The sequence below is a fragment of the Opisthorchis viverrini genome (assembly GCF_000715545.1).
Source record: "Opisthorchis viverrini unplaced genomic scaffold opera_v5_4, whole genome shotgun sequence".
NCBI classification, from domain to species: Eukaryota; Metazoa; Platyhelminthes; class Trematoda; order Opisthorchiida; family Opisthorchiidae; genus Opisthorchis; species Opisthorchis viverrini.
In genome coordinates this window covers 4,547,131-4,563,031 of record NW_008751660.1, presented here as the reverse complement: position 1 = coordinate 4,563,031, position 15,901 = coordinate 4,547,131, and the positions used below count along the sequence as shown (strand labels likewise).

The 15,901-nt window shown below is 44.7% G+C and overlaps 2 protein-coding genes across 2 annotated transcripts in view; one reads left to right on the top strand and one right to left on the bottom strand.

Annotated features, from left to right (window-relative positions):
- Positions 1 to 2,622: 2,622 nt before the first annotated feature.
- On the top strand, positions 2,623 to 10,050 carry T265_00474 (hypothetical protein; the record flags this gene model as incomplete). The annotated part of the gene is made up of 2 exons (XM_009164247.1): positions 2,623 to 2,957; positions 10,017 to 10,050. 2 exons carry the CDS (start codon positions 2,623 to 2,625, stop codon positions 10,048 to 10,050), a joined length of 369 nt encoding a protein of 122 aa, XP_009162511.1.
- The window catches only part of T265_12554 (hypothetical protein), a gene marked incomplete at both ends in the record, with an annotated part of 35,388 nt that continues 24,296 nt past the window's right edge, over positions 4,810 to 15,901 (bottom strand). The window contains 7 exons of the mRNA XM_009164278.1: positions 4,810 to 4,830; positions 4,875 to 4,985; positions 6,173 to 6,262; positions 9,876 to 10,038; positions 11,354 to 11,589; positions 12,056 to 12,282; positions 14,348 to 14,610. Of these exons, the coding sequence (XP_009162542.1) occupies positions 4,810 to 4,830; positions 4,875 to 4,985; positions 6,173 to 6,262; positions 9,876 to 10,038; positions 11,354 to 11,589; positions 12,056 to 12,282; positions 14,348 to 14,610 (1,111 nt within the window). The remainder of the gene's footprint in view (positions 4,831 to 4,874; positions 4,986 to 6,172; positions 6,263 to 9,875; positions 10,039 to 11,353; positions 11,590 to 12,055; positions 12,283 to 14,347; positions 14,611 to 15,901) is intronic.

Here is a 15,901-nt window from a genome sequence, read left to right as displayed (position 1 = left end):
GAAGACGCCTCACATCATCTACCCGCAGAAGCCATGTCTCCCACCCATACAACAACACAGCCCTTGCTGTAGCCTGGTACACACAACCCCTAAGATTGAGTGAGATGCCTTTTTGACGCCACAAGTGCCGCAAATTAGCAAACGTGATTCGATTCTTGCACTGACGCCATCAGACAATTCTGTCAGACCTAACACAACTACAGAAGTATCTAAAGTTTTCCACAATCTTCAGTGATTTTCCTTGAATTGTATGGGTTACGTTCGCAGATAACACGTTCGGAAGCATGACTGCACTTTGAAGGTGCAAGGTGCATGCCAAAAGATGGTATGATGGCGGTCAGTTTATTCAACAGAGCTTGTGCTTCGCTATGGTCTTCAAAGATGAGGACGATGTCATCTGCGTACTCCAGATCGACAAGGCTCTCTCCAGCAACAATTTGAACACCGGGTTTTTGAAAACAGTCCAGTGTTCGCCTCATTATTTCATCGATGACGAAGTTGAACAAGAATGGGGAGAGTGAACATCCTTGTCTGACACCACTTTTTGTAGGAAGGCTTTTGGAGAGCTCACCATACACCCTCACTCGCCCAGAAGTATGCTCCTGGGGCATGCCCTGTTGAGCAAGTGTATTAAAAGTGCTGATCAATCAACAAAATCGAACGCACCCTTGAAGTCGAGGAATACCAAGATTGTGGGTCGTCTGTACATGTGGCGTTGCTCTAACACTTGACGAGGTGTGAAGATGTGGTCAACGCAGCCTCTACCCGATCGAAATCCCGCCTGATTCTCACGAGTCAAGGTTTCACGTGCCACCGTAAGACGACGAAGACTCAGTGACGCCAGAAGCCTTGTCACAACAGGCGTCAAACGAACACCTCTGTGGTTACCACATTCACTGCGAGTACCCTTTTTGAAAATGGGCACCACTATCGATTCACTTCAGTTGTCTGAGACGGCCTCCTTCTCCCAAATAGACACAACTAAGCTAGATGGGCACTGGCTGAGGAATCCACCGCCATCCTTGAAAAGAGCAGGTGGAAGGCCGTTAGGACCAGCAGCACGATGACGCTTGAGTAGAGAAATACATTCGGACACTTCTGAGACTGAAGGTGGCTCCATATTTACGGTCCACCTTCCTGTTGAAGGCCAGGTTTCTAGGTTGGAGGTAGCAAATGGCCAGCTGAATTGCTGCTCAAAGTACTGTGCCCAGCGGTCCAAACGTTCTGCTTTGTTGCATATCAGGCAGCCATTTTTGTCCCTGGTTATTTCGGTGCCAAGAGGTTTCCGAGGACCAGTTGAACGAATCAAGTGGAAAAGCTTGCGCACGTTTCCAGCATTCTTTGCATCTTCCATTTCTTCGACCTTTCGGGTCCACCAAGCTTCTCGGTCTGCGCGGACACTCAATTTCACCTGACGTCGGAGGATGCGCCGGGTGGAGTTCTGGCAGCCAGGTGGAATCTGTCGCCAGGTCTCCAGCAAAGATCCAATGCTTGAATGAGGTTGGTTGGGTTTGACTTCAAACAGATGTTTCGGTTTTGAGTAGCACTTTGGGTATCTTTTCATAGTAACCGTATATATCCGACATCGTACCACCCAACAGACGTTCGAGGAGCTGGTTCTGAAAAGTTCTGACGGCGATGTGGCCTATTTGGATTCGGCGCTGGTTTGTTGGTGGGCACCACGTTGTCAAGCGATATCCGCTGTTCCGGAAGTTCAGACTGCAAAGGAACAGCCTGTGATCGGCACACATCTGAAGTAAGCGGTCTCCGTTGTATGTGCTTATCGTGTCCAAACCAGGACGACCACCCAATGGGGCCTCAGCTGCGCTTAGTATGCCCGCCTGGGCGTTTATATCACCAGCAAGTACAACGATATCCGGGCTTTTAGCACCTATAGCATCACAGAAACTGTCCTTGACAGATTCAGACCTACGGTCAGTTGGGTCGTAAGCAGACATTAAATGAAATGCGATGAGCCTCACTTTCTCTAGATTCTCTCACAGATCTTGCCAAACGAACCGCACAGAGGCGACACTCAACGAGTATCCAATCAAGCAGAGACGCTTCCGCTCGTTCTCTCAATACAACACCCACCCCAGCATATCTAGCTGCAGCGGCCTATACATCACCAGACTTGCGCGACCCGAAACCTGGAAGAGAGCGAGGTGGCAGTCAGTTCGATTACAGTACTTGCGTCCTACGTCCTTGTTTCTGACAGACAACATACATCAATACAGAGGGAATCCAGCGTACGCGCAAGAGCCACTGGTTGACCTTGCTTCAGTGTGCGAATATTGAAAGTGGCTAAGTAGACAGGCTTTCGCGGTTTGAAAACAGACTTCGGAATGTTTAGGGTTGTAACTGAACTCGGACGTGCAGAAGCTGCAGCAGAGTGTAATTCAGAGTGAGCAAAACGGTCAGTGCTGGAGCATGGCACCTGCGGACAAAGTATTCAAATTTGGGTGGGCGAGGGTGGAAGACGGAAAACGTGAAAGTGTACGAAGGGAGGCGTTAGCAGTATTATGTTTTCGCTTACCGGCCCTGCTGTATGCAGCAAATAAGCGATCCGGCTGATGGCACCACGCGACGGCCCATGTGACATGAAAGTTTTGGTAGTTGCGGATGTCATGGTTGTACGAGGGCTGGATACTGCCAGGACGACCACACCTAGCCAGGAGGACAGTTAGACTCCTCAACCAAAGTCTGGCTCAAAAGCCTAACGGCAAGGCGGCGGTGATGGGCTGGGAATGCCTGTACATAACCATTTTTACGGAATACGTTGCCATGCATGTTCCAACCCCCAACCTAGAGGGCCAGGATACTGTTCGTCAGACCTCTACACATGGACCAACCTGGTATGAGAGACTCTGTGAGTGTCTCACGGACATCCCCCAGTATAGCTCAATGGGTCTCCGAGGTATACAAACCGCCACACCACGGCAAGTTCAAGTCTCTTCGTGATAGAATGGTTTAGGTAAGAAGCCACCAGTTAAACCGGTTTACTCACCTTCTCGACAGTCTGGTCTCTGCTTTTATAAGTGGCATATTTTGTCCTATTGCTACAGTAAACTGAGTATTACATCACTGCTCACTGGGTATATTCAGAGATTAGCTGCACCATCCAATGTGCTCATGGGCTTGACACCAGCTGTTATGCGAATAAGATCCGTCTCTTTAATTTCCTGTTAGCATAAGAACGAACCACACCATGAGTTACACAGACGCTTTGACGTCTTGTTCGAGAGAGCACGAAAGAACCTGGCTGTTACTTTATATTTCACGATACGCCAGGCCACAAGAGAGTCAGATGCAGTCGATCTAGTGCAAGGCTAACTTTTGTAAATAGTTAACGGGCCGATATTGTGTGCGTTCCAACTGGCGTCTGGTAGTTGATCATTATGTCCATATGTTCGTACTTGTCATTGTATTCCCACGCTTTTAGTTGCCCTCGCATTCTGCGGAACTAATCTCGTGTCCGCCACTGCTGTGAACACTGAAAATACCATGTGTCCCTACTGCGTTTGTTTGAGCACTCAATAATGCATACATATTAGTCGCGCCGTCTGCAGCTCCAAATTTGCATGCGTCATTTTCTCAAAGCTATGGTACTGGGCTTCTCCCACTCGTGATCATTCTTAATTATTTTCTGCAATTCCTACGAAGGTTGTTCGGTTTTCGGAAAAACCTAATTATCTCGGGATTGTTTGGGTTATCTCATTGCAGCTGAAGTGCAAGTAATCAGCATTTGTACCCGAACTGGAGCTAATCAGCCCTAAAAGTGGTGCAGACGCATATCTCTTAGTAGCCTGCCACTCGATCGTTTCTTGGCACCATCCTGTCATTTTCAAAGTAGACCCGTTTTTGAAGATTTTTGGGTTCGTAATCACTGTTCTCATTCGGAGTGAGGGCTTCGGGTCTGCAAACTTACACCCTTTCAATATTTATTGTGACTTCCTTTGGCCCATTTTGATGCACCCGACGTTCATACTACTCAGTTTTCAACAACAAAACTGAGCGACTGTTGAGATAAACTTTTTGTGTCTGACATCTTTGAAGATGGAAAGATTCTAGTCTGTAGGCTGGAAGGAGCGTATAGGACTCGTGAGTTTATGACTCACTGGCATAAAACCTAACTGGTCACCTCGCCACTGATTCATACGCAAACTCACAAAAACTGGCGTCTCATAAAATCGCATTTTCAAGGCTTCCGAGTTGAACAGTACGGGAAACTAGAGTTTGAGCTTCTGGGTGATGCTGGCTGTTTGTGACCATCAATTAGAATTTTGGAATAAATGCACTAAACATGTATGTGGAGACTGTTCTCTTGGAGGGTGTTTAATTCAATTAATAGTACTTATGGTTTCACTTAAACAGCTTTTTCTCGCTGTATACTCCATAAGTCTACACTTTTCCTGAGAAGCGCTGGAGTTTTGCATAATATTTATTTCAATTTTGTTCCTTGGCTTCCTTTCGGAACAGCGGTTTAGATAATGCGCATAGCCCACGTAGTTTGGTAACAGTGCGGTTGAGGTGCGTGTTGTTTTCCTGAGCACTGCGAGTTGTATTGCTCTTAGTGTTGTCAAGAGTGCCCGATGTTTATAGTGCTCTTTATCACCGACTGGATCAGAAAATCCGGAACTCGTTCGTCTGTCTTAATGGACGCTTCCTTTTAGGGATTTTACTGATTCATCCTAAATAATCTGCAACACGACAAAGCGCCAGAATTTCGGACTCAATTGTATTTAGCAAAAAATCACCAAATAAACAATAGTACAGTAGCAGTAGTAACTTGTTGCTCTTTCGTGTTCACAGGGCATCGGGTCTCAGATTCTAAACATGTTGACAGTTAAGGCTGAGCGATAACAACAACTTACCGTAATCTCCTCGGTTCCACCACTGTATCGTTGCTCGTATCTACAGCGTTCGTTTCTCAGGACTTTGCTCTCACACTGCTGCTTCTTCAACGGCTCCTTCTTCGTTTGTTCCTAGTATCACGAGGACAATGAATAAATGAATGTATCAACAGATATCTGAGCTCTCTGGAAGCGGATCAACATAAGAACACTTAATTGACCGTTGGAGCTGGAAAAGCCGTATAGAAAAGCAACTGCTTTTACTGTAGCGAAGACTGCGATCACTTGTATGCTTTCACTTCATGACCATGGGCTTGGATTGTACGAAAGCTGTGATGTCTCTGCCAACCATGTAATTTCAATTGCATCGGTGAATACACTTGGGACGCTCTTTATTTCCTCCTGATGAGTTTTACCTAGACTATAGCAGCGATGAACCTGTAACCAAGCCAGCGGCCGGCCACAACGAAGGGTAACTTAAATAGTGACTAGTCCGTTGTTGGCTGGGATGAACTAAATTACACTGTTACGGTATAGCGATGGAAATTTTGGGTTCCGCTTAATGCCTTGGATTAGTGTCCTCAGTGACCACTGTAAGGTGAAAAAACAACCGTTCATAGTAGATATGAAAGCCTTCGAGGCAATCCCATCCAATGCTTCTCACTGGCAGCTACATATTGCATTCGTGCTATCTACAACGCCGGTATTGAATGCTAAGATTTCAATCTGTGCAGTTTTTGATCTGGTCAACGTCATTCTGTTCACCCTCTCCACATACAGGGCATCCCAGGTAGCCATTGAAATTTGACCGCACCCCAAATGCTGGGGATCGTTCTCCATTTGATGGATTGATCAGCGGACGATGTAACCCGCGTCATCGGACAGTGTCCGACAGGTCTCCATAAAATCAACACTACCAAACATAACGGTCGACATCTGGCATCTGAAGTGGTATTGTGCTGAACGTGGAAAAAAAACACCGTACTTTTCTAGTTGCTTGTTGCTTGACCTAACCTTGTATCCGTATCATCCTGGTATGAACAGTCCTCTTCGAGTCGCAACACGACGATTCTGTTGTGGCACTACCGTACTAACCCTGACTAGTGTTTATTGTTAAGGCTTATGGTCATTATCCAGCCGGTAATTGAAGTCAAACTCCAGTTCGTTACCCACTGCTATTTAGTTGTATTTATTTAAAGCGATAGTAAGTTGGCGAATTTTGATGTAATAGCGTTGGCTCGACTCCTATTACTGGAATAATCAACCAGTTTGTATCTCCTGAAGTAAATGCTCGTGTTTCATTTATCATCCATACTCACTGTTCCCGAGGAGCTTTGGGTTGAGACGTGGGATTCCTTTCTGCGGGCTGCGCTTGAGATAGCCCGGATTTGTTGACTCGTCTTGGTGGTCTGAAAAAAATGGGAAGGGGTCTATGTAAATTTCACAGGGGGACACCTTGCTTGCAGGTAGTTGCAAGATGTTATTTATGAGGATGAATTCCTTTGCTCTGAAGCGCCGCAATTGCAGCATAAATCATGTGAGCAATTGAAAGTATGTTGAAGGCGACTGTTGTTGTCAATGGCCCCATCACGTGATACATTTGGTACCAGCTCTGAAGGTAGCCTAGCGTAAGGTAGCTAATTTTCCGCAATAAATAAGTTCTCGGCAAAGTGGGTTTTTATTAGGACCTTCACACATCAAAAGCCTTCTTTCAACGAAATGCATGGGATTTCTTTTATTTTTTGGGCGCAGTTATTGACTCAGCATTGAGATCTTATAGTTTTGGACTCCAGGTGATTGGTTTTTTGTACCCATCACTGGCAACAGCATGACGGCTATGTGGTAGCATTCGTGGAGTTTGGTGAATCATAACGCGTTGAAAAACTATCGAACGCTGAGGTGTGACCGGTTACTGGTATCTTCGTAAAGGGGCGGTTTGTGTCCATTGGATGTTTACTTAGGTTGATCGGATGTTACACTGAGGTGCGTCGCTTTGATCTGAAGATAACCCACTGAGTATCCAGTCCTGTCGCACTGTGCGAGATGTACGCTTTGCCTTTTAGGCTCTGAAGACGTTCTGTTCGTTAGCCTGTTTAACTACACCTTGGAAGTAGCACTTGTGCGTTTTCACAGAGATGGTATAAGAACCTGAACTATACTGTTGCATATAGTGGTTGTGTGGTAAAAAAAGTGCTCATGTTTCTAAAATACATGAACCCTGCATTCCGGGTGCAGCCTTTGACTTCAAGACACGTCTTATAGCTTGCAACCCAAAATTTCCAATGCGAGTGCTTGTGAGGTCTCCTGACGGCTGACTCACCGAAGGTCGGACCGCTGGTCGCTGTAGTTGGCGGCCTCATCAATCCACTTCATCGAAGTTCGCGGACATGTCAGCAACATGTCAAGAGCTTCTTATTGACATCAACCTGGATCACTGCACACTAGCCAGATGGGCATTCACCTTATGAAGCTGCGTGTATGACACAGCAATCCAAGACGAATGTTTCACGATGACTCTGACTGGGAGGAAGGTTACCTGATGAACTAGAATGGCATACTTTCTAGTGAACTCTTTCCGGTGTATGAACCCTGGCAATCAAAAGATTACCATAAAGACCCACACTGTGCCTTTTCGGTATGCCTGGGGGCACCACACTTAATTGTACTTCAAGTTCTATAAGGAAACCTGGCTGTTTCACTAGATATCAATATTCTGGTGCTCAGTCCAACAAAACCGTGTTCATGACTGAATAAATTCCCTTGGGAGGTACAGATTACTGGATAGGAAAACAACCAATTTCAGATAATCAGAACACTTGTACACCAGATTTCGACCATCAACTTGGTAGGAGTCAATGCACCAGGAGAGTAAACTTTATTAAATTGACTTGTACATCGGATTACTTCTGCTTTTCCCTGTATACTCTAACGCCAATTTCTTCTGATAACATCATTGGACGCAGCTCTGATCCGCATAGGAAGAGTGCCCTACTTGAAGGGCTTACCTGGCTATTTTGGTGGTTTGTTGACCGTCATTTACAGGTGCTCGGATTCCTAGTCCAAGATTCATACTTGGTGTTCTGAGATACTTATGATAACACCAAAGGTCAGAAAAAACACTACAACAGACTAGCATTTCTGTAAGTATCCATTTTTAGGGTATCGATTGTGCTGAAAATATAATTTTCCGGTTCGGAAGGACTCAAAAGGGGCAAATTCTCTCTCTCGATATGAATAGACGCGATCCGCCGCTAAATGGTCTAGGGTAGACTAGCGTTTTAGGTTGCAAACCCCCGAACTAAACACGTTTTAGACACCTCAAATTCTCGTGGGACATGGTGAATGAAGAAAGTCTCAAACNCGTTTTTAGAAACCCAAAATTTCGTAGGACATGGTGAATGAAGAAAGTCTCAAACTGAGCGAGTAGCAATATGAGTGACACAATTAAAGAAGTGCAAGGTATTGGAAATTAGAGCGTTCACGAAATATTCCATTGAAAACGTTGGCTACCCTGGGTTGCACACCGTGTTCAAGTGTAATCTAGTCTCCCAAACCACAGCCAATTTCTAATTCTAAGTACTAGTCTGCGAGTCGTTCCATATGTGGTGGTGGGATTGCTTGTAGCTACATTTTCCCAAATATTCTGCGCTACACCGGTGGGAATCTGTGAGCCTGCCAGTTATACTAACTTCTAGTCTTATTGTATATCTCTTATTAACTGAGTTTTAGCTATGAAGCGTACCTCACTACCTACACTGTTCGTCAAAACAATACACATAGGTGTGCAGTGAGTGCAGTCTGCACTTTCCCTCGGGGATTTCGACGTATACCGGTTTGTTTAATTTAATTTACCACTACACTAGAGGCCTTTTTCATCCTAGTGCCGCAAGACAGCAGGACTCTGAACTTCAATCTGTTGGTCGATGGCTCCGGCCCATGTTACCATGTAAATTCGCTTCCTGCCACCTTGCTGAACAGTTCTGCAGTCGTGTCCTGCCAAGACACTTGAAAAACGTGAAATGAGGAAGCTATGTTCATCCGCTTTGTCATATTCATTCACCCTCCAAGCAGAACCAGGATACATTGACTGGCTCTGCTGCTTGGTCGAATCGATGGAGCTTAGTTACCTCCAAATAAACGCCTATCACCTTGGACGTGGCCTTTCTACGATCTCAGGCACCTGCTCACTGATCCACTGTCTGTAGCAGCTGTAAAGCTGGCGCACTAATCCCCGTTGGTCTCTTCCGGTAACGATTCGGACTCATACACACAGATTGGGATTATATGGTTTCCACGTTTGGTAACGCAAGTGACTGCATTGTGCTTTCACTGGTCTTGTATTCAGTGGCGTTACAACGGACTGCAAAGTGCATTTAGGTGGAGTGACAAGCCGGCGTTTGATAAGTTAAGTTGGAATGGTCGGTCGAATCTGACCATGAACGTACTGTGGTTTGTTCCAAGGCTCGTAGTTTGAAGGAAAAACTATCTAGTGTGATAAGTTCACAGAAGAGTAGTAAAGTAAAGCCTAATGTTTGGTCATACCATCGTAAGAACGCTGCACCAGCTTTCGCTTGCATTCCACTGTGAAACGGCCCGTGTAATGAATATGGAACATGTTCATTGGCCACTGTTTCATGTCCCCTGGGAAAGCGGTAATGCTAGAGACAGCTGACGTTTNCATGAACGTACTGTGGTTTGTTCCAAGGCTCGTAGTTTGAAGGAAAAACTATCTAGTGTGATAAGTTCACAGAAGAGTAGTAAAGTAAAGCCTAATGTTTGGTCATACCATCGTAAGAACGCTGCACCAGCTTTCGCTTGCATTCCACTGTGAAACGGCCCGTGTAATGAATATGGAACATGTTCATTGGCCACTGTTTCATGTCCCCTGGTAAAGAGTTAATGCTAGAGACAGCTGACGTTTCTCTCTTCGTTCGCTTCTATGTCATCCAGTATAGAAATTCTGTGGTAAACGTTGAGTATCGCGACCTCATAAAAATCTCCAAAGATAATGAAGTGACTTACCCGTCCCTTCTTTGCCGCAGACAGTCTTTTTTCTTCCATCAGCTGTTCGCGGGTCTGATTCAGTGCGTGGCGCAGGAGTGAAATTTCACTTTCCTTGGATCGCAGGTTGGAGAACATGTTTTCAATCTGTTCCCCCTTCAGTGCCACCAAAGTTTCGGCTTGTCTGATTGGTTAAAGAAGTGGTCGAGGGAGAAGGAAAATCGAAGGACACAATTATCCAAAGGATAACTTTGTCCCCGACGGGAAAAGGCTTTTATCATCCACATAAAGAACTGAGTTTACGGAAAGCCTTTAGTTTACTTACCGTCATTTGAACTTCTGACTCGACCAACGATTTACTTTAGCTTTGTCGCTCCTAACCGAGCAACATGTGAAGGTATGTCTGGGTTACTGAACGTGCCGAAAATGCATCATACCAACAAAATTTGGGAGCCATTAGTCGGCTGTAACCCAATCACCAAAATGCAGGGTTGTCAGTGAACTTTTAAGTGGGGAGATTCGTAAGGGAGCCTTGCATTGGAGGCAATGGCCTGGAAGCACTAGCGCCATCGAGGGCGCAACTGGACCATGTCTGACAATGCCTCTAACCATTGAAATGTCCTGTCTGGGGCCGCAATCCAGGGAGACGGTAATGATCAGCGCAGCTGAGTTAGCTAGTGATGACTTTCATATTTCGCCGCATCAATTACATCAGCTCCCGCCTCCAATGCGCGGCTACCCATCCCACCTCTTCACATCATCCGCGAACGAAACTGCGGCAGCTATAACCATTGTACAACAAGTATATGGTTCTTACAGTTGATAATGATGATGGCTCACCAAAATTGAGGTCGCAGTTTATCGCGTTCGACTTCATACTTCTTCACGGAGTCACCGGATCAATATGTTGACTTATGTACCATGGTATTGGTGGCGGTGTTATCGTATAGTTCAAGGCTAAACCGCCTCGTGAACTTCGTGTATGATAATTACCTTGATCGGTTGCCTGTCCAACAACCTTCATTGTTGATTGCTCCATCGGGATCCAATACATTAGCGGCATTAGCCGACACATTATTGGTAAACCTGTCTCTGGTTAATGACAAATCAGATCAATGATAATGAAAATGGGAAGGCTTCGGTATCAAAAGCATACGAGTATTTCTAATGGGAAAGTTACCCTGTCCGTAACAGCTCATGTTTTCGCTTCCACGTGAATAACATGTTTCGGCTTAGTGGAGCAGACATGACCTTAATGATTAAGCCGTGTTTTCTTACGTTTGATAGTTTGGTTCATACATTGATGTTCCTAACCGTACTTCTTCACCTTTGTTCCTCTCAATCCGAGGCAAACATTTAGCATGGTGTGATTTAAATTGATTTAATATACTTGATTACTTGTATGATAGTTTTCTGTTTGCGAAGCTTTCTGCCGAGTCTTAGAGGCGAAGTACTTATGTAACTTTGTTATGCGTGCAGTTATCTGAAAGCTGGCTTACGTGAGCCGGCACATATCGCGCTCATAATTAGCCAGTAACTGCTCTTTCCGGTGTACTTGTTCTTGTAGCGCCGCGATGCGTTGCCTCAAAAGATCAGTGACCTGCCTGCGCTCCCGCTTAAGTGTATCGCGATCCAATGCAGAGGCATACGTGAGTGACCGCTGACCAGGAAGTGTACCGAGTTGCAGTTGCTCAGCAATGGACTTCACCAAATCGAGATAACCTTCTTCAGAAACCTGCAATGGGAAAATGAGGGAATAGAATTTCGAAGCCCCGAGGATCCGCCAGAATTAAGTTGTGTAGGGAGAAGAATAGTTACCAACCTTGCGTCCTATGCCCCTGTAGACCGCTGTGGTTGTGCTGTGGTACGAAGCACAGTATACAGTGCACAAATTTTGATGAAATTCACAGTACGGGAGCCGTCGCTTGGCAAGGTTTGATGGTGCTGTCTGACAAAATCGTTCTGTTAGGCGGTTCAAGCTAGTAATCTTCAGGTAACAGCACAAATGTTTCAATCCGTGCATCCATGATCCTCATTATAACGCGGTTTCTGTGTTACTCGTCATTTAATCGAGTATCTGTTTCTTGTCAGGGCGGATGACTAATTTAAGTCAGTTTTTTACAAGTAAACGACAGTTATATTTTGCGGGGAATTCCAGAATAAGAAACAAACATGGTAGCGAAACTTAACTTGCTACTCACATGAAGTACGTCAGTCGCGGTATCAACCTTCGTCCTTTCACATCTGCAAGTTGAATAACCTTCATCTGATGCACTCCAACCTTTGTCTAATGCCAGCATACGTTGACCTTGTGGTCCGGGGAGGGATGGAAGAACTTCGGACATGATCTGTTGACTGCGAAGTTCAGCGATTTCCCGACGAAGACTTGCCAGTTCGCGGGGTTGTTCGGACTGGTCACCACAGCGACCTAAAGAGTGAATGCCAGATACTGTTTGTTGATGCACTCATTTTTAGGAGTGCTTATACAAAACTGGCAAATGAGGACAAGTGGTGTTGGGCTCTTGAGAAGTCGGAGGTTTCCGAGATCCCTAATTTCTCTTTCTACTTAACGATACCCAACTTGCTGTGTTGTGTCCTGTATACACGAGGTCCAGCAGCAGGGAAAACAACCAAAAACGCAACGATGTGCGGCGGCACCAAACTGAGACGGTTACCTGTAAAGATGCAACATTACTTAGGCAACTAAGATCATTGTGTGTTTATTTTTGCCGTAAGTTTGTCCCCATTTGTCAGATGGGGCGAGATTCCCTGTCGTCCTGAGAGCTTATCCGAGAGGAGCCACTGCAACTAATCAGGGAATCTAAGGCAACCACGTATATCATTCTAATCAAATGAATCATTTGCTTCACATGCCGTTTACAAGCAGTATTCATGGATGTGCTCTGAAATCAGCATCTATCGCGACTGTGTTTGGAGTAACCCAACCTTCTGAATAGGGAAAAATTCATCATAATCACACTAGTCGCCCTCAGGGACAGCAGCTTTTCACTAGCATGATATGTTGATTGTGACATTTTAAGCAACGTCAGCAAAAATAAAGGGTCGAACTCATCTCAGGCGAACTGAAACTTCTTGAATATAACCTGACAGTAAGGAAAAGATTGCTATCGCCTCCATTCAAAGACAGATTTGTTCTGTGCCCCATCACTGAATTGTTTTCTAAGGGTTTGTCCCCATAAACGTTATTGACACTAGCATTACTGGACAACACCGGTGCTCTACTACCACAAGACTATATCAATTAGCCGATGATCAGGAAATTTCGAAAAGTGTAGTTTGTGCAACGAACAAGTGCTGGTTTTTGGAAATTGGCGTTCAGTCACAACATATCAATTGCAGGTACTTGACTTGCCACTCATTCATGTCTGTCCATATTGTATTACTGGGTGGTCAAATGATAATTTATTCATGTGGTGAAATACTGGTAGCTCGGGTGAATTTATTGGTTGTTGATCAGGTGGCTGTTGATCTGTGCGCAGTTGGGTGCGCACTGATGATGTCTCCCCGTATGGTGACGAAACGTTTGCAAGCCAATTGCCAAGCTCGGCGAAACAGATCAAAGTCACCTGATCAACAACCGATAATTTATTCAATCGAAAATAAACCAAAACCACTCCTATCTCAACAGAGGTGGTTTTCACATTATGAGTGACCACAAATTACAACATCCGACTTATTAGTGACAATACAGCAGAACTAGTTACGCCTTTTTCGAGAGATGGTTACTCTTTCCTATTCTCGGATAACATCGGTGACCTCATTCAAGGTGAATTCTTATGTACAGTCCATCGATAAAGAAGCTAACGAGAGGTGTGTTTCGCATCTGATTATATCATTTGTTTTGTTCCTTAGACGTTATGAAACCCAGAAATGAAATAAATACTCATTGCAGTGAGACTATTTTTGTCCAATGAAATTCTTATGTACATATTAGTGTTACACAGCCCTTTGCCTTGGAAATTTTTGGAATATTCCGGACAGGACGCGTCTTCCTTCCCTGTCGTGAGTTTATTCATACTGAGTGAGAGCTTTAGGCAGTTCATTGAAAAGGGCGCAGCCAACTGACAGGAAGCATCACGCTTCGAACCTACCTATGGATTTTCTGTTCTCCTTGCCCGGGGCTTAGACGACCTGAAAGTATATCTCCCAGTCTGAAGCTGTACCACAGCTGAAAAATATAATTAATTAGTATTTTATAACGGTTGAGCACAACACTGCAACCTATTATTCGGATAAGCTGTCGCCCAACGGCATCTGCAAGGAAACGACAAGGCAACAATGGTACAAATATTTTGCAGTATACTACGTAGTGATAGCCTCCAAATCTCCCATGAGTTGTTACAGTAAAAATGCAGTCCTGATGATAATTATCTGGGTTAGGTAGTCTACCAAAGGTTACATTGGTTCTGCAAGTGCTAGTCACGAAAGCAATAATCAGGCTTCATTCTACTATGAAGTCTAAAGTAGCATACCAAGATAAGATTGTTCCTGAAGTTGTTGCCGCAGTTGACACAAGGCGTCTCGTTGCTTTTCAATGGTTTCTCGATGACGTTCCCCACGGCATTCGCTTCCAAGTGCAGCTAGGTCTTCCGTTGTTTTCTTCAGTGACTGGCCTTTAGACAAAGTTTTGGACTGTTTACTCTTTTCGCATTCCAGTAGCTCGGTCAAGCGAGAGATCTCTTCCTCCTGTGCTGTCATTGTTTTCCGCAGCTCTTCTATGGCTGCTACTTGCTTTCTGTTGAGTGGGTTGAAAAATAAGTGGAACGATACGTACAATGGTTATTTGCCCTTATGACACCCGCCTCAGACCAATTTTTCTCAGCAACGGCCCTACTATTTTGGAATTTTGCTAAGGGTGCGTGCATAAAATACGTCATTATGTGGCGCACCTGTTACTTGGTCTAATCACCGGTCAATTGTGTGCTGTCGCATTCAGGTAATGAATCTTGGTTCAATTTCAGTAATCCATCCGTAATTAGATGCGTTCGACCGCGTCTTTTCAACGGCTCTTTTGTCTGATTACATCTACAGAACATTCGGATAAAAAAACAATCAACCTAACGAATAAAATAAATGAAGAAGTAGTACTGTGAGACGTTGGAGCTTCAAAGGCCCATATTATGGGCACGCATAATTTGGTATGAATCCACCATCTTGGTTAGCAAACGGTTATCCGAAGATGATAAGGCGTTTGGAGATTAGGCACATCACTTGGACGAGAGTGGGACAGCGAGGACACAGTTGATTCTTGTGAATATTCACTGACACTTTATTTGACACATCAGATCACAAATACACATCATGCACAACCCAGAAATAAAACAAAATCCTCTGGAAGCTTCCAGGATAACACTTTCGATTTTTTGGACAACAGGATCCTCTTTTTTTCTAAGGAAGAGCAAGAAAAACATATTTAGGTCAGTCCCTTTGGTGGATGCCATTGCTGTCCTATTTTTCGACTCTTTTAAATTTACCTGTGTTGAATGGGACTCGTACGCCTCCATACCGTTTAGTTGTACAAGGAACTCCGTCTGGCCCAAATTCCAAAGGATTTCATTCGGTTCTGGACCAGTCTGTCACAGACGATGCCACTAAGTAGCTGCACATAGGAAATCCTATGTAAACTCGAAACAATGGGAGCATAGTAAGTTTCGATTTGAAAAGAGTGACATTCCAAACTGAGTACGTATATTAATGATTCCAGATGAGAATGAATGCAAAGTATATCGGACGCTTTGCGGCCATTTGGGGGTATGCTTCATTCTTAGATGTGATCAAAAGAATGTTTATGATGTTTTATACAATTAGCCGAGATTCATGTGATCATTACTGTATTAATCGCACACCGCCGTGAGCCCCATTATACAAACCAAAATATCCACTTATTTTTCGCTCTCTAAAATTAACCAACGGGGAACGTAAGGTTCCCCATCTCCTCCTCAGGAACTCTTTGTTTCAAAGGGATTTAGGGAGAAAGCGAGCCTCATGGGAAGGTAATCCTTTTAAGAGTGGTTTCCGTTGTGCAA